The 21,937-nt window shown below is 35.8% G+C and overlaps 1 protein-coding gene across 2 annotated transcripts in view; it reads right to left on the bottom strand.

Moving 5' to 3' along the window:
• Positions 1-5,985: 5,985 nt before the first annotated feature.
• IL22 (interleukin 22) overlaps positions 5,986-21,937 on the bottom strand; it is a 29,686-nt gene continuing 13,734 nt past the window's right edge. Inside the window, exons 2-6 of one of the 2 annotated variants that reach the window (XM_056798442.1) lie at positions 12,140-12,351; positions 11,115-11,180; positions 10,717-10,860; positions 9,819-9,884; positions 5,986-6,590 (exon numbers count right to left, since the gene is read on the bottom strand). In XM_056798442.1, coding sequence (XP_056654420.1) covers positions 6,513-6,590; positions 9,819-9,884; positions 10,717-10,860; positions 11,115-11,180; positions 12,140-12,313 — 528 coding nt within the window. In that variant the 5' untranslated portion in view covers positions 12,314-12,351 and the 3' untranslated portion in view covers positions 5,986-6,512. The remainder of the gene's footprint in view (positions 6,591-9,818; positions 9,885-10,716; positions 10,861-11,114; positions 11,181-12,139; positions 12,352-21,937) is intronic. The other variant, XM_056798441.1, reaches the window with a different exon arrangement.

A 21,937-nucleotide genomic window follows, 5' to 3' on the forward strand; every position in this document is an offset into this window, starting at 1 on the left:
CCAGCAATTCTGACTCAACGCCCCAGGCCCAGGACTCATTTCTATCAGCTGGTAAAAAACAGGGTAATTTTCACTTGGGCTACAATTAGCCTCCACATGGACTGGGGGCAGAGGATCAAAGGAGGGGAGAAAGAAAGGGAAAGAAGGTAGAGGCTTTTCCAAACAGGAATTTAAAGCATGGGTATTTTAAGAGGATACCTTTTCACTGCATTGATCCTTTTCTTTATATCACATGAGATTCAGGGGGAAAATTCAGCTCTCTGCAACTCTTTAACCAACTTTGGGCAGGCAACTGGGTGGCTCAGTGGATTGAGAGCCAGGCCTAGAGACTGGAGGTCCTCAGTTGAAATCTGGCCTCAGATACTTCCCAGCTGTGTGGCCCTGGATGGGTCACTTAAACCCCATTGCCTACCACTTACCAATCTGCCTTCTGACAATAGGCATCTAAATGGATAAAAAAAAACCCCAAGGAACTTTAAAGAGACTGGAGTTTATATTTTTAAGGCATTTCACACTCCAGTGGTTTATAAAAATCTCTGTGTTTCTATTAAATTTTGCTGATTGTTTTGTTTAAGGTTTAACTTTAACCATACTATTCTGTTACACTGAATTATTTTAATGTACTGAGTTTTAACTACTGTTATATTCTGTTGCTTTTCCCCTATAACCATACTGAACAAATATTATTGAATAAGCCCATATAAAAAAACAGCTTTTCTATTTTTGACTTTGTAAATTGTCACATGGATAGATGGACTCTATCAGAAAATTGCTACACTTGTATAACAACCTTTGGAAAATTTAGTGAGCTAAATATCTCAATTGATTTTAAGGGTTCTTTAGACATGATTTTTTGAAATTTTCTTAACAATCTCTGGTCATTTTTGCCTGCCCCTAACACAAGGTGTAAGGCCCATTCTAGTAGCTGAAGTAAAATACAATTATAACCCCCAACCTTCCCACATTTCTAAAAATGTGAATGGAAGTTGGGCAGTTAATCCCAGGGCATGTAACCCTAGAAGCCTCCAAAAAGGAGCACCCCTCATTTATAACTCTTCAGCTCACTACTTAACTTCCACAAGAAGGATATCTAGATTTCTTGATTATATTCTAAAACTCAAAAATGTGTTTTACTTTGTTTAAAAATATGTTTACCAAGGTTGAAAGATTTGCTACGTTTATAAAAATTGTGACAAATATCCATCAGTTCATAGGCTTTTAAAAGTGCCATACAGCAACTTATGTGAAATATGATAGTACATATTTGTACTACTGTTCAATTCATTTGCTCATACTCACAGTGGATCATGGCCAGGTATGAAGAGGAAATGGATCTCATTTTTGGTGAGAAAGCCTTGCATTCTATATTTTCTTAGCTGACACAGTGTGTCAATGATTATAAGCTATATTTTTTAATTTTTAAGCTTTTATAATTATATTTTTCTTGCATGTGCAATATATTATTTCAGTTTTTTATTTTTTATCTCCTTTTTATATTTTAAGCACATGTCACCAATATTAAGATTTTCTTTAACTTTTTGATTTTCCAGTAATATAAGTTTAAAATACATTTGTTATAATGTCAATGCATGCCCCAAAAGCTTGAGACTATAAAAATGATGTCACTAATTATTTTTTTTTTATTTATGGGACTTTATTTAATAATTCTGTCTGATTCCAGGACAAGATATACACAAAAGAGCCATTGCATAGGGCCAAAGATAAACCAATCCAGGATGGATTGATTCACTTCTAAGCCAATACAAAGGTCTTGAACCTAATGTGAAGACTCAGGGTTGCAATGTTTAACATTTGTTAAGACATAGGCCTTCCTTGTCCACACTCACTCTGAAAATACAGCCGAGTATCCCCAAACTTGGCTCCTACCTGGCTGCTACAATCTGGTCCCTTTTCTGTCTTCATAGTGTGGCAAACTTTCTGTAGTCCTGGCTACTGACTGGATAAATGCTTACTTGCTTAGATCATTTTAATTGGGCCCTGATTCAAGGACCTCTTATAGATTTATTTTTCTTTTACTTGGAATTTTTACACATGAGACTTTGATAGTCTATATTTTCATCCAGTAATTTTCTTTTTTCTTTTGGATTTTTCTGATGTCTTTTTAATTTCTCTTACCAATCGATTCACATACCTCATAACTCAGCCATGCATCCCATGTTTTTCAATCACCCTTTTAATGGGGAAATGTAAAAATATTATTATTTTAAATTGCAAAGTTTAAATCCCTTTTAAGAAGAATTTTGGGCCAAGAAACATGCTACCTCTCTGAATCCAGAAACTGAACTGTTGGAGAAGACACCACGAAGATGCCTCCAGACCATAAGCTGCACAAGAAGATCAAGAATGAACTTTGGGTATGGTTGATTGAACATTTATTTGTATCTATACTTTCATGCCAAAGAAGACTGCCTCCTAACTGGCTTTTTGTCAATGCGTCCAGCAGTTATTGGTTTTGTTCTTTTTTTTCTCGTATCCTCAAATTATTGTGATCCTTAAGTTGATTATGTTTTCATGATCCTTTGGAAAAAAAAAACTTTTTCCCAGACAATCATACGGAGAAATGTAAAAATGGAGATTTGAACCCTGGACTTCAATTCCCAGGAGTCATTGGTAGCTCCCAGAGTTCCCCATAATCTCAGGTGAGGTCATCACGTGGGCCACGAGGAGAAACGGGTTTTTAAAACAGGCTCCACCTTCTTCTCTCTCTCTCTTCCTGCTTGCGATTCTAGGGACACATGTCTCTCGTGATGTAGCATAAGTGAATGGGCCATTCGGTCCTCCTAGGCACGTGCTTTGTATTTTCTTTCTTTCTTAACCTTTAATAAACCTCATAAAAATATGATAATTTTAGCAGAAAAACTATAACAATTTGCAAGAAAGGGAAGGGCTATCCAGATTTAATCATTACAGACCAGGCTCCTCTGGCAGGGTTACGGCACCACCAAGTCCTTTGAATTTTAAATGGTATTCAGTAGTTCTCTGACAAATAATTCTGTTTTTAAATTTCCTAGATTTAAGCCTAAGCATGATGCTCTAATTCCAGTTTGTGCCTTAGCTACTGTGTGTTCAGCAGAATTAAAGTCATTTTAGTATTAACTAGAGAGGATTACAGTTGGTTAGTATTAACTTTATAGTTATTTACAGTTTTTCCTGTTAAGTTGGATTAATTGTATGACCTCGGGGGCTAGCATGAGATTCACCAACCCTAAATAATTATGATTTAGTCAGATTTCCATTTATGGCTTCATGCTAGTCGTTGTTGTATCCCATAAGGATGTGGCTAAGCAAGGTGATGTGGGCTACTTGAAGTGTGTCTGATATCAGCTCCATTAAACTATTGTAGAGTATTGAAGCATATGTAGATCTTATTAAAATTAATAAAACCAAACTTTTTGGTTATGAGATTATATTAAAATCCCATAGTCCAGTTTCAGTGCTTTGCTTTGTCTTTACGTTAGTTGGATAAATGTAAATATTAACCTAATAATATAATTATAGATAAAATCCAATTTGTATAATAAGTATTAATTGGTTTTTCTTAATTTAAAATTTTTAACATAAAGATTTAAAAACCAAATGTTTATTGGTTAAAATATAATACTTAAAAAATAGTTTCTATCCCTGAATATGCTCTTATGTAGGCTTAAGTTTTGTCTTCTGGTTTGGGGGCTTGATGGTAATTAAGGCACGATTTTTGGTAAAGGAGTTAATGAATATAAACATTTGTGTATATACATGTCTGTATTATTATTATAAATTATTCATATGTGACTCTTTTCTGGCATAGACACAGATTGATATAGGTAAGAAGCCAGCATCTCCCATCTTTTAAAAGTATATTCTATTAACACCACTGCCCTTTACCTCACATTCATTTCAGTTGCCACCCCCATGATTAAGCTCCCTTTAATTCTCCCCTGTGACAAATAATAATCATAGTTAGTCTTTGCAGAGTGCTTTACATATGGCATCTCTTTTGGTCCTCACAGCAACCCTACGAAGTAGGAGCAATAATTATCTCCAGTTCACACATGAAAAGTGAGTGGTTTTCCCAAGGTAATACAGTTAATAAGCATAAAAGGTAGAATTTAGACTCACATCTTCCTGATTCCAAATCCAGTACTCAGTCAACTAAGATAATATTAATAAATTGTTTATAATGTATATTATATAAGCATATATTATACATGTTATATAATTATAATATAATTATTATATCATATACAATTGTGTGTGATAATAAATTCTATATGATAAATAAAAATAATACACCATATTTATAAATATAATTAGTATGGCACCATAGCACCTAGGAATAGAGCATGAGCCCTGGAGTGAGGAGACCTTGGTTCAAATCTTGCCTTAGACACATCCTAGCTACATGACCCTGGGCAAGTCACTTTGCCCTGTTTGCCTCAGTCCCTCATCTATAAAATGGACTAGAATAGGAAACAGCAAACTACTCCTGTATCTTTGCCAAGAGAACCCCAAATGAGGTCACAAAGAGTGGGACACAAACTCAACAACAACACCACAATGCCTGATGCATAGTGAACCCTTTAATAAAAATTTGTTCTCTGTCCCAGCTTCACCTAGCTACCTTAATTAAAAGAGAAACGATTAAGGGGGAAAAAAAATACATTTGACCAAAAAAACATGTCAGACAATGTTCTGTCCAAATGGCACCCTAGATATCTGCTACAAAGGCAGTAAAAAGAGGAAGTAAATTTCATTATCTTTCTACCAAACCATTACTGGTTTGTTTCTTTTTTTGGTTGCTGAGGGGGTTGTTTTGGTTTTTGGTTTTGGTTGGGGGGGGGGGTTGGTTATTAGAGTCCCATTTTCTTTTAACAATCTTTTCATTCACGTTGTTGAAGTAATGCCATTTATTTTCTTGACATTGCTAACTTTGCTCTATGTCAGTGAGCACAAATCTTTGTGTGTTTCCCCAATTTCTTCATTTTCTGAGTTCAAATCTCATCTCAGACACTTCTGAACTATGTGACCCTGAGCAAGTCACTTATGATAAATGATAATGATCATTTCTGACTACAATAACATTCCATTTCATTCTTTTAGCTTAGGATTTGGGTTTGTTTGTTTTAGCATCTTCAATCGAGATTCACTTTGTTTCTAGTTCTTTCCTATCACAGAGTATTATAGTTAATATTTTGGTAGGTACCTACTTCTTATTTGCATTTTATTCCCCTAGTGTATTTACATAAATATATATGGATGTATAAATATGTGCCTACATACATATGTGTATAAATGTGTATTATATATGTGTGTATGTATATATAAATATTTATACCTCAGTAAAATCACTGGATCCAAAAATATGGAAAGTTCAGGAATAATTCCAAATTGATAATCAGAACAGGTACAACTTTATTTACAATGTTCTGATTTTGCAATAAGCCTTTATTGTTGTTGTTCAGTTGTTTTCAGTCATGTCTCACTCTTCATGACTTTTGGGGAGGTTTCCCTGGCAAAGATCCCAGAGTAGTTTTCTATTTCCTTTTCCAGCTCATTTTACAGATGAAGAAACAGAGGTAAACAGGGTTAAGTGACTTGCTCAGGGTCACATAGTTCAGAAGTGTCTGAGATGAGATTTGAACTCAGAAAGAAGATCTTAACTCCAAGCTTGGTACTCTATGCACTAGGGCATCATCTCGTTGCCCATTCCTCTACCTACATCAAGATTTCCATCCCTTCATCTATTCTGGTTCTACCTACTCCCTCTTTTCTATGATAGCCATTTCAGAGCACTCTATCCACTGTGTCACCTAGCTGCCCCAAGAAGTCCTTATATAGCTAATAAAAATTAAGTAAAATTTTCAAGAGAAATGAACAACAGAAATGACATTGACACCAAAAATAATAATTTCTTTGAGAAACTCACCCAGAAAATAATTAGAAAGCAGACAGGTTAGGACAATCAATATATTTATTAACACCAAATAAATATATTATAGCTATATAATTACATATATACACATTTACGTATATATGTACTAGTCTCAAAGTCAGTTAATAGCTTTTGATGTTTTCAATAAATAAATTCATATAATTGAAATCATTGAAATCATTATAAATAAAATACACAATTAAAGCATTAATAAATACAAAGTTAACATTAAGAAGAATTTTTCCCCTGACAAGATTAGGAAGGATTCAACAAATGTGTATAGTGGTCATTTTAAAAAAATAAATTAATTATATTTTGTGCATAAAATTCCCCACCAGACTAACATTCAGCTCTATAGCCCCTCAAGGTTTCCCAAGTTCACCCTTGGGACTCATAAACAGATAATATATATTAACAATAGGATGGAGTTTTCCACTTAGTCAATCCATGGCACATTTATGCTAGAATTTTGGCTTTCTAATTGACTTTTTGAGAAAAAAAAATTCATTCTAGCTTCCCATTTGATCTTCTGAAGCCTTAGATTTCCTTTATCCATTCTTCCTGTTTTTTGTCGAGTATATTAGGAACAGCTTTTTTTCAGGTATAGGAACAGCAAATCCAGTTCACTGACTATTTTTATCCCTCCATCTTTTCCTATCTGAGAAAATAAGAAAAAAGACCATCTTAGAATTTACATGAGTGGGATTCAAAATTAGAAAAAGAGATGCAATAATTAGATCACTAGAAAGAAGCAACTCCATTGTAGCAAATTAATTCAGTTGAAAAAAATTTAAATGCTTACATTTTCCAGTCCTTTTAAAATAGGTCCAAAGTAATATTCTCCAAATAAAAGAGGCAACTTTAGTTGGGTGGCATTACCAAAACCCAAAGACTACAGTGGTTGGAACTGTAGGGATTCTGTCAAACCATTAGGTGCCTAGTACAATGTCTGGCACATAGTAGATACTTATTGATTAAATTGTTCTCTCTGAGCCTCAAATTCCTTTATCTGTATCTGTAGAGTAAGGGCATTATTACTCGCTCTATCCTTTAGCTTTTATTTCATGTCTGGATTTGGGAAAAAAAGTCTCTCACACAGAGTTGTTTCAAGGAATCTGACTTGTAACCATAAAGGACTATTATTTATCTCCTGAAATATATCCTCATTTGAAGAAGATAATTTTAGGGTTGTGACTTAAATCTATATTTAATTGGTTGCCAAGGGAAATCTCAAATAAAATACCCAAGTCAGTCTGGAAATTTATGGTAATTTAATTAATATAGAGGGAGAGAATTTAAGGAGAAGGAGGGAAGAGAATATAGAATTTCTCCTGCCTGACCTGTGCCAGGGGGAGTTTAAAATTCCCACCTCTAGGTCTCTGGAGAAAAGTAGAGACTTCTAAGGGAATAAAGTTGGAAAAGTAAAGGAGGGAAACTCAGCCAGAAATTCAACACCGAAGTGGACAATAGCTTGTAGCCACACTAATATGCCGAAAGGCCCAGCATGCTGCTTTCAGCCAATTCTCCACCACAAAAGGTGCCAGAGATAGGAAGTGATCCAAATATATAGATCTTTCACCCTTGTGTCTCCCCTCTAAATTTTCATGTCTGCCAATCACATCAAAGGCTTTTCTCTAGGACTACCCATACTTTTAGTTCTCATCTTTTTTTGATTAGATTATATCTTTATAGTTACTTAACACTTCTTTGTTAAGTTCACCTTTTATTAGTTACTTGACCTTTTTGTGATTAATTTAATCTTTATAGTTACTTAACACCTTTTTGTATTAAGATCTTAAAATAGAATTAAAGTTCTAGCTTCACTATAATATGAGAACTAAGTACCTTCATTGTTCAATCAGGAGATTACAACTTTATCTTCCCCTAAAGTACAGTCTAAGTAGGGTGGAGTAATTTTAAAGTTCCCAAGACATTCCTGATTTTGTTAAACTAAGTATCTTCATTGTTACAATCAGGAAATAGCTAAATCCAATCTTCATATCCTCCATATAACTGAAAAGTTTAATTCATTTTTGTCCCTACTCTTCTCCCAGAGGGCATGCCCCAAACATCATTTTATTATTAATAGTCATAAGGTATTTTATTAGTGAATCTATAAAATGATTTCAAGTCTCCAAGCTACATTAATGAAATGAAATTCAATTAACCAACTTTTCCTCCCCTGCTGGTAGAAAGCATATGATTGGTTGACACCAGTGATTTTAACCAAAATCTGATTTCTGCTGATTGGACATCAGCCCAATTTCCTATACAATAGTTTTCCTAACTATACAGCCCAAATTCCAAATGATCATGATTTTTCTTGTTATAAAATATCACTAAGTTCTCAGTCATCAAATGGGAAATAGCTAGATTTGTATTAAACTTACTATGGCATTAAAGTAGATTAAAATATTTTAGGAAGAGTTTCCATAACTAGGTTTGAAATTTTTAAAAACTTTCAAGATATATAATTAACTAAACAACCTACACCCTGAATTGCCAACTTCATCTTGTTTCAGTCTGCATAACCCCTAACAAAAGCATTCTCTTCAGAGCTCCAATATGCTTCCCTTCATTCTGGGCAGCCTCAGTTGCTTTGGGGGGCTTTCCCCTAATCAGTACAATTGACGGCAGACAGAAATGAAGTCCTCCAGAATCCTGTACACATGGACTGACTCCCAAGTCAGACTTCCTTCTCCCTCTAATAAATAACCCTACACCAAAAAGAAGGGCTGACCTTCTGCTATATTTACAGGCAGCTGCTAAAGATTAGGGCATGTTGACCATTTGTCTTAAATAAAAACCAAAAGTTGTTGGTTGTTGTGTTAGGGTAAACTGGACCTGAAAATTCAGGAATGTTTCCTATAACATGGGTCTTGGGGTAAGTTTCCAGCTTTTCCTCCATCCCTTACTTATTCCCTCCATGTTTTTAACCTTTTAAGTGAACAGTTCCAGAACTCATTTCAATAAATGCATTTGTTTCCTAGGTATTGAGGATGAAAGGAGGGGGGATCTTATAAAACAAATGCAATTCTACAATAGAAAAAATGAAAAAAGAAATTGTCATTCATCTTCATTGTTCATTTCTTAAGTGACTAAATAAGAATAAGATTAATGAATGCCTGGCATAGAAATGTACATATTACAAATCTGAGAGGTATAGATGGGTTCCCAGTTCTCATTGGGGTGACATAATGGAAAACGCGGTTTCAAATTCCCCCTCTGACACATTGCCTCTGGAACCTTGGACAAGCCATTTAAAGGCATTGAGTCTCACTTTCCTTAGCTACAAAATGAAGGGGTTGGAGCTCACAGGCTCCAAAATCCCTTTCAACTAAATTGACAGGGCAAGAGTACAAGTTTTTTTGGAACTGGTAAGTGTACCTTGGATTAAGAGCCAGATGTGGGCTTTAAGTCTTTGTCCTAATACTAACTTTCCACATGAGTTTAGTCAAGAGAATTAAATAGTATTCCCTCATTTAAAAAGAATTTTTTAGTTAATTTCTCAGGTCCTTTCCAGCTCTCACAATATATGATTTACCAGAATATATCATGTATGTATGTGACTATATATATATATATATATATTTGCACAATCAGAGGGTCCCAAAAGTCTTAAAGCAGTTTTAGGCTCTAAGAATTTTAAGAACTAAGACTTCAGGAACACCTTCTATATAAACAAAAAGATATATACATATCTATACACACAAACCAATATTCATTCAACAAATTCTTATAATGAACTGTACATTTCCAGGTTTCTTTTGATAGTATTTTGAACCCTAGACTTAGAATAAATGAGTATTATCAAATGGAAGAGAGGATATTTTTTCTCCTTCCTATTAAGCCCTCTAATATTATAATAGATATAAGTAATTAATACCTGTTTTAGTTTGTTCTTCATGGCTGCGATTTTTTCCAGGACATGAATGTTATCAAACTTCATAACCTACAGGAGGAAAAAAACCTTATCAAATACAATGTCCATGTCAATATGGTGATTCTGAGATGGAATATCCCTTAGTCTTGCTATCTGAATATGTGGGCTTTAAGTCCTTGTCCTAAATCCTTTGATTAAATCCCATTGCTCATTTAAAAAAACACCGTTCCAAGCTGCATTTTCCTTGGACCACCCAAATCTGGCCTCTTCACCTCTATGAGATTAGTCACCTGGAGAGAGTAAAGCATTTTAGTCCATATTCTGAATCTAACCCAGGCTGTGCCATATTTTATATGTGTATATATACATATATAAAATCTTTTAAAGTCAAAGAATATATGTGTATGTATATACATAAAAACAAACAAGCATATATTATATATGTATATATAATATATGCACACAAAACAAATATATATGTTAGGGAATGTGTGAGTATATATATACGTATATATACTCACACACTCCCTGACTTCAAAGGATTGGAAAATTCACATATCCTCAGAGTTCAAAGAGATCTCAAAGGTCTTTGAGTGCAACCTGTACCATACAAGCAGAATCTTGGATTTCGTATCCTTATCAAATGACTATCCAACCACTCTTTGAGGAACCCTCTACCTCTGAAGTAGCCTATTCCATTTTGGACAGCTCCTTGAATTAGAATTTCATATCCATGTAAAACCAGTCTCTGCAGAAATTCCTCCCCTCTTCCTCCCTTCAAGAAATCTCACCCTTCTGCCATGGCAGTCTGTAGGGAAGTAGAGTAAGCTGGAAAAAACTCTCAGTGGGGAGATGGATAGGAGGAATTAAAGAAAGGTTGGCCAATACATAGAATACTCACACATTTGCTCAGCTTGGATTTAAGACTAGTCAGGAAGTTAAACACATGTTGCGTGTATGGCTGGAATTTGTCTCCATAAGGCTTCACTCCTTCACTCAAGGCAAAGTCCAGAACAAGCTTCATGACATAACAGCGATCTACGGTCTGCAAGACAAAATTCACCTCAGCTGGAGTGAACCTTAAACACAGAACTTCCCGCCACCCAAAGTCAAGTCAACTAATATTTATGGATGTTTATTATATGTGCTAAGCACAGGAAATGCAAACAAAAGCAAACAAATGCTAGTCATGCTCTCAAAGAGATTATGTTATTTAAAAGAAATTCACAAAACCAACATTGACAGTTCCTAGCAATACATGAGGATGTAACCTTGCCCCAGAGAGTGGCCATTACTTACTGCAACATCTTGGAACAGGGAAGAGTCAATGAATCGAGTGCTGGTATCCATATCTTCCAAACTGGCCTGGAAGGGAAGAAAAGCAATGTGGATACTTGAAAAATGGGAAGAGAATGAAGTGAAAAAAAGTCAATAAACCAAATGGAAAATCCATGTAATAGATTATGTATTGAAAATGGAAGAGTGGCAGGAGTGTAAAGGAGTATGAAAAAGAATAAAGAGTCAATGATCCAAAGAGTTCCTTTGGAACTATTTCTCAGTGAAATATCCCAAAGGCCAGCTTAGTGAGTTTTCTAGCTAACCAAAATACATTTCTCTGTTGAAAATATAAAACTTTTCATAACATAGCTCCTTCCTCTCTTTCTAATCTTCTTACATTTGCCTCTCCTTCATGTGTTCTATCTAAGACCCATCTCAATGGCCCAATTGAAGTGCCTCTGGCACAATATTCCATCTCCCATTTCTATGCATTGGCACTCCTTGTCCCCATATCTGGAATATTCTGACCTTTCATCTCCACTTAATTTGTCTTGTTTTATTTATCTGTATTCCTTCTTCTTAATTTATCTGTATTCCTTAATTTATCTTATTTTACCTGTATCCCTTCTTCAAGAAGTCATTCCTGGTCCCCTCTTCTTCTACATTCCCCCCTATTCAGATTACTTTCTTTCCATCTACTCTGTACATATTTTGTTGGTACCTAGCTAGTAACATGTCTTCTTCTCCAATAGAACATACTCTCCTTTAGGGCAAGGACTGTAGGGTTTCTTGTTATGCCTTTCTTTAGCTTAAGCACATAGTTAGTGCTTACTAAGCTTTCAGAGATCATAAGAATCAAAAACAATGACTTGGGATTCCCCAATTCCCCCAAATCCTAATCTACTACCTTGGAAAGAAAATAAAAAGATTTTAAGTCCTCTGAACTCTACTGAATCTAATACTATGAACCAGTTTTCTTTCCAACTGCATAAAGAAAGTATTTCTTGTTGAGTCAGCAGGAGAGAGGGAGGACATTTTTTCCTTACCATTTGAGACATGTTGACGATTTGGTTACTGATCTCGTTTAGATGAAACTCAGATTTTGGAAGTTTGCAGGGAGATCTGACAACAGCGCCTTCTATTCCCTGAGCCAACAGGGCCAGGAGAAGGAAGCCTAGAGCCAAGGACTCCATTCGAAAGAAGCTCAGCTTGGTGTCCATTCTGGTCTCTAGTGAGGGCCAATCTCAGGTTGGAGAATCTGTTGTTAAAGGAAGAGATACAGAAACATTAGCTATATGATATGGACTATAAAATAAGAAATCAACAAAGCTAAGTATATCAAAAGACTTACAATTCTGAGGAGTCTCGTGGTAATGTGAGCATTGGAAGGTTCTACATTTATAGATCCCAAGGCTCAACTTTTTTAAATTATGATTTAAATATGACATCAGTGCATTGTCTAATTTCCAGTATTCTCTTCGAAGAACCACTTAACCACTACTAGAGCCCACAAAGCAACTCCTCCCTGGCTTCCTACTTGAGATACAAAGAAATGTCCCTCAGTTATCCTTATCATAATACAGGAAAGACTTTCATCAACTAATCCCAGAAATTCATTGACCATCCTCACCACCCTCAGCCCTTTTTTCAGAGAAAATAATTATGCTATGTTGATTAATTCCAGGTTTTAGTAAAAGTGTCCCTTGCTCTCCCACAGGGGCTGAGTAAGCAATTTGATCGCAAACTCATTTGTCTACCAATTTCATAGATTGTTATCTCATCAGAGTAGTCTGAAATAAAGGAGCCAAAACCCATATTCTTTTTTTCTAGGGAGTGAATTTAGAGCAGGGATTCTTAACCTGTTTTATGTCATGGACTATTTTGGCAGCCTGATGAAGTCTATGGACCTCCTTCTCAGAATGATCTTTAAAATCCTTAAATTTGAAATTTAAAAAAAAAAGATTACAAAGGAAACTTATTGAATTGAAACCCAATGACCAATTTTTAAATGCTAGTTTAAAACTGCAGATTTAGAGATATTTTCATTGACAAAGAATTTATATAGTAAATAAGTTATTGTGCTTATTTTGACCACTTTTCAGAGCCTCCTGAATCCCAAACAGCATTCAAGGTAAATTTCAAATTTGACTACCACTTTTCACACTTTGGAAGGGTTATTGAATAAGAGACCACAACAAATTAATACATGTTAAAGATGACATGTAATGGTACACTTCATTTAAGCTGTGTAATAAAAAATAAGCGTGTGTGAGAATGGGCGTATGATTCAAAACTTACCTAAAGTAGGAAAACAATGCAACCTCTATCTAGTAAAAAGTGTACAGATGAGTGGGAGACATCTACTTAATGAATGTATATCTGGCACTCCACTTTCTGGTACTACCAAGAAAGAGTCCACTGCATTTATGTAGGAAGGTGAAGGGGGAGAAGAAGCCAGCCTTACTGTCTTTAGACATGTAGAAGGCTTAGAAATGGGGAAAAGGAAGGGACAATGAAGTAAAGATGACTGAGATTCTTTCCTCCATTCTTCCCCTAGATCCAATAACTCAAGACCACTCCAAACATATCTGAGTCTGCTATGGGATGCCCTTCTCCCCAAAACTGTCCACCAATATCTCCTCCCCACTACCACCACCAATCTGGCCATCATTAACTCCTTCCCCATCCCTTGCATTAATTATACCCATCCCTAGAGGAGGAAGCCCTGAATCCCCCATTCAATATTCAAGCCCCCTCCTACCATCCCAGGGGAAGAATATGAAGAAGCTCTTTAAGACCCTCTGTACCCCAGAGTGATTCTAGATTTCACACTCTTTGGATGAGAAAAGAATCACCAACTGTGATTTTTCTCATGAGATGAAGGACTACCAGCCCTTTCCATCTACCCTGACACTGACTGTATCCTAAAGTCCTCTGGGTCTTACTATCTACCTTGGAGCTTTGATCCTCAGACCCCTGGGCATTACCTCAGACCCCTGGGCATTACCTTGTGACCTACTAATGCTTCCTAAGGACCCTTGGACCTTTCCATCAATTACACATCTAACCTCTTAAGATTTTTAGATCTTTCTATCAATCCTACAACTGAATTCTGAATTCTCAATTAGGGTGTTGGCTCCTTGGAAACAGGAACTCTCTTACTTTTTTATTTCTATCTTCAATACTAAAAACGTACTTAACACATCATAAGCACATGGCATTGCATTTTACCTTCATTCATTTCTTTGCTCATTCTTTTGTTTATTCATTCACTCATATAGTTTATGAGATTCACCCTGTCTATGGACTAGACATTGCATTTTAAAGCATCCCCTCCCCTGTTCCCATGTGATTTTCTTCACTTTATTACATTATCTGAAATTTATACTCCTTAGATTTTCATTGGGGTTAACAAGTACTCTCTTTTTTAAAAAGAAATGACTGGAGAGAGGATGAACACAATACATAAATGGGGAACAAAGGGCTTCTGATGTGGAGTATTGGTCCAGTTTCATTTGACATTTTCATTATTGATTTGGAACAGGGGACATTTAGCAGGGCACATTAAAAAAAAGACATTTCACAATGAATCCAATTATTTTCTGTGGGTACTTGACAGTTTGGCCCTTCATAAACAAAATAATGATAGTTGACATATTGAGAAATTTCAGATTTACAAATCATCTTACTCAACATTATCTCAATCAATCCTTACAATGACCACTAAGAAAGTATTATAAGTATTATCCCCATTTTACAGATGAAGAAGCTAGGGTTTCGGAGAATTGCACATGTTTATGCACTTGGTAAATGTAAGAAATAGGATTTGAACTCAGGTGTCTCCTATTTCTTTCTACTATTAAGACCAATCATATCACTTTGATTAGCCATTCCCCCAGTTGATGAGTATCCCCTCAATTTCAAATTCTTTGCCACCACAAGGAGAGCTGCTATCAATACTTTAAAGCATGTCAATTCTTTTCTTTTTTCCCTGATCACCTTAGGAAACAAAGTTAATAATGGTATTGCTGGGGGAAAAGGTCTACACATAGTTTTATAACTCTGGTTGTGATGGAATATTACTTTACCATAAAGAAATGATAAGTAGGTTAATTTTAATAAAACATGAAAATACCTACATGAAATTGTAAAGAATGAAATGAGCAGAACCAAGAGGACATTATATACAGCAACAAAAATACTGTTTGAAGAATAATTTAGGTATGTCTGTCTACTCTCAGAGAAATTACTAATAAATAGAAATGTTTTATATGTACAAATATAGTTTTTTTAAGTTTATTTATTTAATTAATTAATTTAGAATATTTTCCCATGGTTACAAGATTCATGTTCTTTCCCTCCCCTATTCCCACCCCCCTCCCGTAGCCAACGAGCAATTCCATTAGGTTTTACATGTGCCATTGATCAAGATCTATTTCCATATTATTAGTCAAATATAGTTTCATATATACATTTTTTGTCAAATAATTCTTTCTCTAGTGTGGGGAGAGGAGAAAGGAAAGGAGATACCTGGGAACCTTAATGTAACAAACAAATTAATTTGTTTTTTTAAAATAAGAACAAACTCAAGAAATCAAATATATATTTTTATATTATATATACATAATAGATATAAAAATATATAGCTTTGATATCTATACTCATCTGTACGCTTCCCACATGCTATTCCAAAACCACATGCTATTCCCTCAAGTCTAGTCAGTTGTGTTATCTATGGTAATAGATTTGTGAGAACCATTGGTTTTACATGGAAAAGACTGAAAGGTCAAGGTGAGCCAGCACCTCTACTGAAAGGAAATACATACATACACACACATATATTTATGTGTATATATAAGTATACATATATGTATATATAGGTATCCAACTTCATTCAAACATGTGGGTAGTCCTGGGCTTGCCATTTTTGTTTTCCTTATCTGGAAATTTCCAAGTCCAAGTGTTAAAAGAGAAATCTGAAGAAGTAAAAGGGATGTGCCAAGACTAGGAATATCCAAGTCCATTTTGTCTTGTATTTGCCATTTTTTGCTACAGAATGCCTTGGTAGATAATGCAGGGACAGCTTAAAGCAAGTTATCTCCTTGGCCATCTCTCTTCTGCCTCTTAGAGATTTTTGTCAGTCCCAAAGGCCACCTCTACCCTTTATCTCATCTGATAAAAGAAGTATTGTTCCCTTTGATCAAACAAGACTGGTGAGCTGACAATGACAGATTCCTCAATGATCATCAACTTTTGCCATGTGCTGCACCCGCTCGTACCCACCTTCTGCTCCTTGCCTCCCATCCCATGTAAATGATGTACTGACAAAAGTATTATTGGTCCAATGGCATGCGTCCATCTTCTCCTGGTGGAGTATGGCACAAACTACAGGGTTTTTGTCTGTCTGACTGTGCTGGATTATTGGTAGAGGATAGCAAGGACCAAAAGTGAATCCATGCAATGGTCTCATATTCAAACAATGAGGCTGTTAAGAGAAAACAGGGGAGGCTCCCATTGTACCCAGTGAAGAACTTACAAGAAACACAAATGAGTCACAGGTTGGATAAGCATGAATGGAAATATCGATTTCAAGCTTTATCTGAATTAAATGTTTCCCAAGCTCCATTGGAGTTAGTTAATGGTTCTCTGCATCACCATGTGACCTTGGCAAAATCCGCTTAACCGTTTGCCTCAGTTTCCTCATCTGTAAAATGGGCTTTAGAAGGAAATGGCCAATCAGTCCATTATCTTTGCCAAGAAGGGTCTGAGGTCAGATTTGAACTCAAAAATGAGTCTTCCTGATTCCAAGCCCAGGAAGAGATCCACTGCCCCACCTAGATGTCCCTATCCTAGGGCAAAGGTTGGGGTGTTACGAGGCTCAAATGAGATAATGAATGTAAAGTACTTTATGAATCTTTCAGTAGTTATAGTAGTAGTAATAGTAATAACTACTATTACTACCACCAATATTACTATTATTAATAGTAATACTACTATTACTTATAGTAATAATGCCACTATTAATAGTAATAATGCTATTATTGTTAATAATAATACTACTATTAATAAAAATAATAACAACCTGAGGTCACCAGACCTCCAGCTTGGTAATAATTCCATTCCCTGAGCCTTCTATTGTCTTCCTGATGAGCTCAAGCTATGTTTACAGAGTGAAACAGAAGTGCTGTAAATGTTTAACAATCAGGTTCTCTGGGAGAAAAAAATATGGGCACACATTTTAAAGTTTAATCTGCATTATCAATACTTTCTTAAATCTAGATAAATCAATAAATCAAGCCCTGGTTTGTAACAATTTCTGAGTTGTAAACACTCACACTGAAAATTTAGTAATGGATTCTCACAAGCAAGTTAGAATTAGCTGCAGCACACTCCAGAACAAAGGGAAAAGAATAAAGAGTTAGGGCTCTAAAGATAAATGTCAGCTACTTTACAATTTTGCCTAGATCTACCCCAACTGCCCCAGGGCAACTTCCTGCCCTACTTCCTCCTTTTGTGATACATATGCCCACAAAGGACAGACTTGTCAACCACAGCCACCTTTCTCTTCTTCCTGAAGGCTTTATCTTCTGACCTCTGGAGTCTTGATTCAGAATCTTACTTGAAAATCATCCATAAAGATGAAAGAAACTCATCCACAGAGGGATGTTTTGTTTTGCTTTTTTATCCTCTACATTTATTAAAATTTCCTTCTAAATATCAAATTGGAAAATCAGTCTCTACCATTTCTAAAACATTGCAACAACTCAGGAAGAGAATTTCCTCTCTAGACCCACTTACTATAACTTTTAGTCTTGGAGAATTATCTAACTTTCAGAGACTTAAGTGACTGGCCAGTAGTCATACAGAGAGTAAGTATGAAGGAAAGGATGTGAATCCAGGCCAATCTCTCCACAAGGTCATGCTACTTCCCGTACCTTATGTGAACAAAATTTGACAGTTGCATTGATAATATGGTTCCAGATTTTTTTCCTCCCCTGCAAATGGAAGACTGCCATTTGTAACCCTCATGGAAATGGTGTGATCATTAGCACAATCTAGCTTTCTGTTAACAGCATCAGGCATGTGTAAATAAGAAATCTTTATATGGATGTACTTCTTATACTATAATAATAGTAACAACCCCAGTAATAATAATATACTATAATAATAATTAATTTGAATTTGAATAATTATTTTTAACAATATAGTGTTTACAATGTGCCAGGCATTTATTAAGTACTTTTAAAATGACATCTCATTATATGATTCCTATAGCCATGATTTTGTGCTTTGGCAGTCCCCTGTGCCTGAAATACACTTCTCCTCTCTGAAGCACTTTTTGGTGTAGCAAAGAAATGGAAACTGAGGAGATATCCATCAATTAGGAAACAGCTGAATACCATATATGCAATGCTTACACTCTAGCCCTCTCTCCCAGAGCTAGACCTGTTACTTCTTCCCTAAAGATTTTAGGATAGTCTAAGAGTTTGAGAAGTGTTTCTCCTCTACTGCCATTGAAGGGAGTTCCCACCAGTTGTGTTCCCGTTTGTTAGAGGGGCAAGTGACTAGCTCCCCAGTTCCACAGAAGTATTTAACACTGGAGAGTTTTAACAATGCTACAAAAATATAGCAAGAACAAAGAATGAAGTTTATCCAAAAATTCCTTGACAGGATATTCTCCCCTACTCTACCTTAGTTCTTTGAAGAGAGTAAGCTCACCTTTGCTCAGTTCCTATAGTGTATCTGTCCAACCAAGTCCATCTCCAGAGGTAGCCTTGCTGCCAGATGAGTCTGACTCTTGGCTACTGTGGGTAGAGAACCTAAGTAACAGCATGATGCCATGCTGGCTAAGAAATCTGGCATAGAATCTGACTCTCACGTTCCTATAACTTGCTTTCCTGACAACTTCAACAAGATAACAAATTAAAACTCCCATGGTTGGAGACTCTACTCCTAACCCTGGGCATCATGAGAGAAGGAATCATCAACATCCCCTAGAAGTGAAAAATGCTTACATCTTCAAAGTTGGTTGTCTTTACAATGCTGAAATGACTGGATGGAATACTCTACAGTTCTTTTCGCTCTGCACCAGATCATAGAAGTCCATCCAGGGGTCACCATCTTCCATCATAGTATGGCACAATCATATATGCCATGACATTCATAGAATAGAGCAAGTTAGAATTTGCAGAGCACTCTGACTATATTAACTACATCTCATGTAAGCTCATAAATGCAAAAGGTATTTTACAAACTTTAAGGCACTATGTACATATTTTCTATTATATAAATATGTAATAGAATTTCATTTTTAAAATCTATTCATAATGGAGATTCATGGGTTCATATACAGTCCTCTTTTGCCATTTTTCTTGTGTATGTGTACTTATTTGTTAGCATCAGTTCAGTTCAGAATAACAATTATTCTCAATTATTTTTAAAGACATTTCTGTATTAGGATAATTACCAGGACACTTACAACATAACACATCATTAAGTAAGCAATTGAGACATTCTAAATCAATGGAAAAGTCTGAATCATGAATTGCTGGGGAGGGGAAGAGTTTTATTTTTAAATTGTCATAATAAAACGAAAAAAAGTATTTCTAGACCCATAATGGAACTTGCTTTTAGTAAAGCACTTGACAAAAGTAATAATATTTTTGTGGAAAGGACAGTAAGAGAAAAGAGCAAGAAGATAGCAAAATTATATAGATTAAGATCCCATTGAATGACCAGAGTCCAAAAGTAGCCATTAACTGTCAATCTGGAGGGTGATTTGAAATGGAAGATATAAGGATCTGTCCTTGTCCCTACTCTGGTTAACAATTGTATCGGTATCTTGGATAAAGGCGTGAATGACATGTTAATCAAATTTGAAGATGACACAAAAGTAGGAGAGACCATTAAGTCCCAACATGACAGAATCAAGATTGACAAAAATCTTAACATGCTTAAAAATTGGACCAAGTCTAATACACTAAAATATAATTAGAAGAAGTACAAGGTCTTAAACTTAAGTTCAAAAAGTAAATTTCACAAGATTGAAGGAGCTGTGGTGAGTAACATCTTCTTAAAAAAAAAAAAGATGTGGGGATTTAAATGGACCACAAGCTCTATATAAATCCAGTTTGGCAGCCAAGAAAGGTTAATATGATTTTGAAAAAAATTAAGAGTCTGTACAAGAGAGGTCATAGTCCCAAATAATTTTTCAAGGACAGATGGCAACTAAAGTATTTATATTTAAAGTTTAGAGCATCACATTTTAGGAAGAATATTGATCAGTTGGAGAGCATTGAGAGAAGGATGATTAGGACAAGTAAAGGACCTCAAGATCATTCCATATGAGGATCAGAGAAGGAATTAAGGATTTTTAATCAGAGACAAGGAGAACAAAGGGAACATCAGAGCCAAAGGGAACAAAATGGCTGGCTTTGATTATAAGAAAGGCTGCTATATGGAAGGGAATTTGGAATTGTTCTTATTGATCCCAAGAGGGCTGAACTGAATGAACCTTGGGTGGCCGTTGAAGACAATCATATTTAGGCTTGATGTAAGGAAATGGGTAGGGCCATTCAAAAATGGAATTGGCTGCCTTGAGAAGTGGCCATTTTTCAGTTAAGTCATAGCAATAATCCTTGTTCATTTGTGAGTTGGACCAAATGAACTCTTAAGTCCCTTAAAACAAGGAGAATCATCGTTTCAGTAGAGTCCAACTCTTAGCAATGTCATTTGGCATTTTCTTGAAGAGGTTTATCATTTCCTTCTCCAACTCATTTTATATATGAGGAAACTGAATCAAACAGGATTAAGGGACTTGCCCAGGGTCACATAGCTAGCAAGTATCTGAAGCCAAATTTGAAATCAGGAAGATGAGTCTTTTTGACTCCAGACCTGATACTCTATCCACTGGCCACTTAGTTGCCCTCTGAAATAATAGGTCCCACCATGAAGAAATTCTTGACCCTAACATTGACCCTAATATTTTTAACATTAAAATACGGATAACTAGTTTAAGTTGGCTCAGTGGACTGAGAACCAGCCCTACAGACTGGAAGTCCTGGGTCCAAATCTGGCCTCAGACACTTCCTAGCTGGGTGACCCTGGACAAGTCACTTAACACCCATTGTTTAGCCCTTACCACTTTTCTGCCTTGGAATCAACACACAGTATTAAATCTAAGATGGAAGGTAAAGGTTTAAAAAAGTAGAAATGACTACTGGATAACAGAATAGCTATTGCTATGAAAAAGCATTCTCTGAAAGGTTGATTTTTTTCTTCTTCTCTGAAATGAATCATGGCTTACAACTTTCTCTAAGATCTAACTCCTTCAACTAACCTCCCCATTTAGCAGCTTCATCCTTTGTAAGTTCCTTCCTCTCAGTCTTCAAAAGACTCTCTTATCTTAAAAAAAATCTCAGTGCCACAACCCTTACATGCAAACATCCAGGCTCTTTGCTTCTTTCCTTGCCATATTCATTGAAGGTGCAATCAGTACCCACCCCCTCTACTCTCTATCCACCCATTCATTTCCTCTACAACCCCCTAGTCATTTGGCATCCACCCCCAGGACTCTCTTGTAACCAACTTTGGACCACATCGTACATATATCAGGTAAGTCTTGATGCATCTCCAATCTTGGAGTTGTAGTGTAAGGCACAGAAAAAGTCAGCAATGACTTCATACTCTGGACAAAGTCAGAACCAGTCTTTGTTATATGTTTATATTCAACCTACTACAACTATCTTATAAAGAGAGAAGCTTCGCAGAATAGTGACCAAGAATGGCAGAGACTCAAAAGAAAAGTTTTTATCCCAGCTCTGTGACTAACAAGTTGTAGAAAC

The sequence above is a fragment of the Monodelphis domestica genome, chromosome 5 (genome assembly GCF_027887165.1).
Source record: "Monodelphis domestica isolate mMonDom1 chromosome 5, mMonDom1.pri, whole genome shotgun sequence".
Taxonomy (NCBI): domain Eukaryota; kingdom Metazoa; phylum Chordata; class Mammalia; order Didelphimorphia; family Didelphidae; genus Monodelphis; species Monodelphis domestica.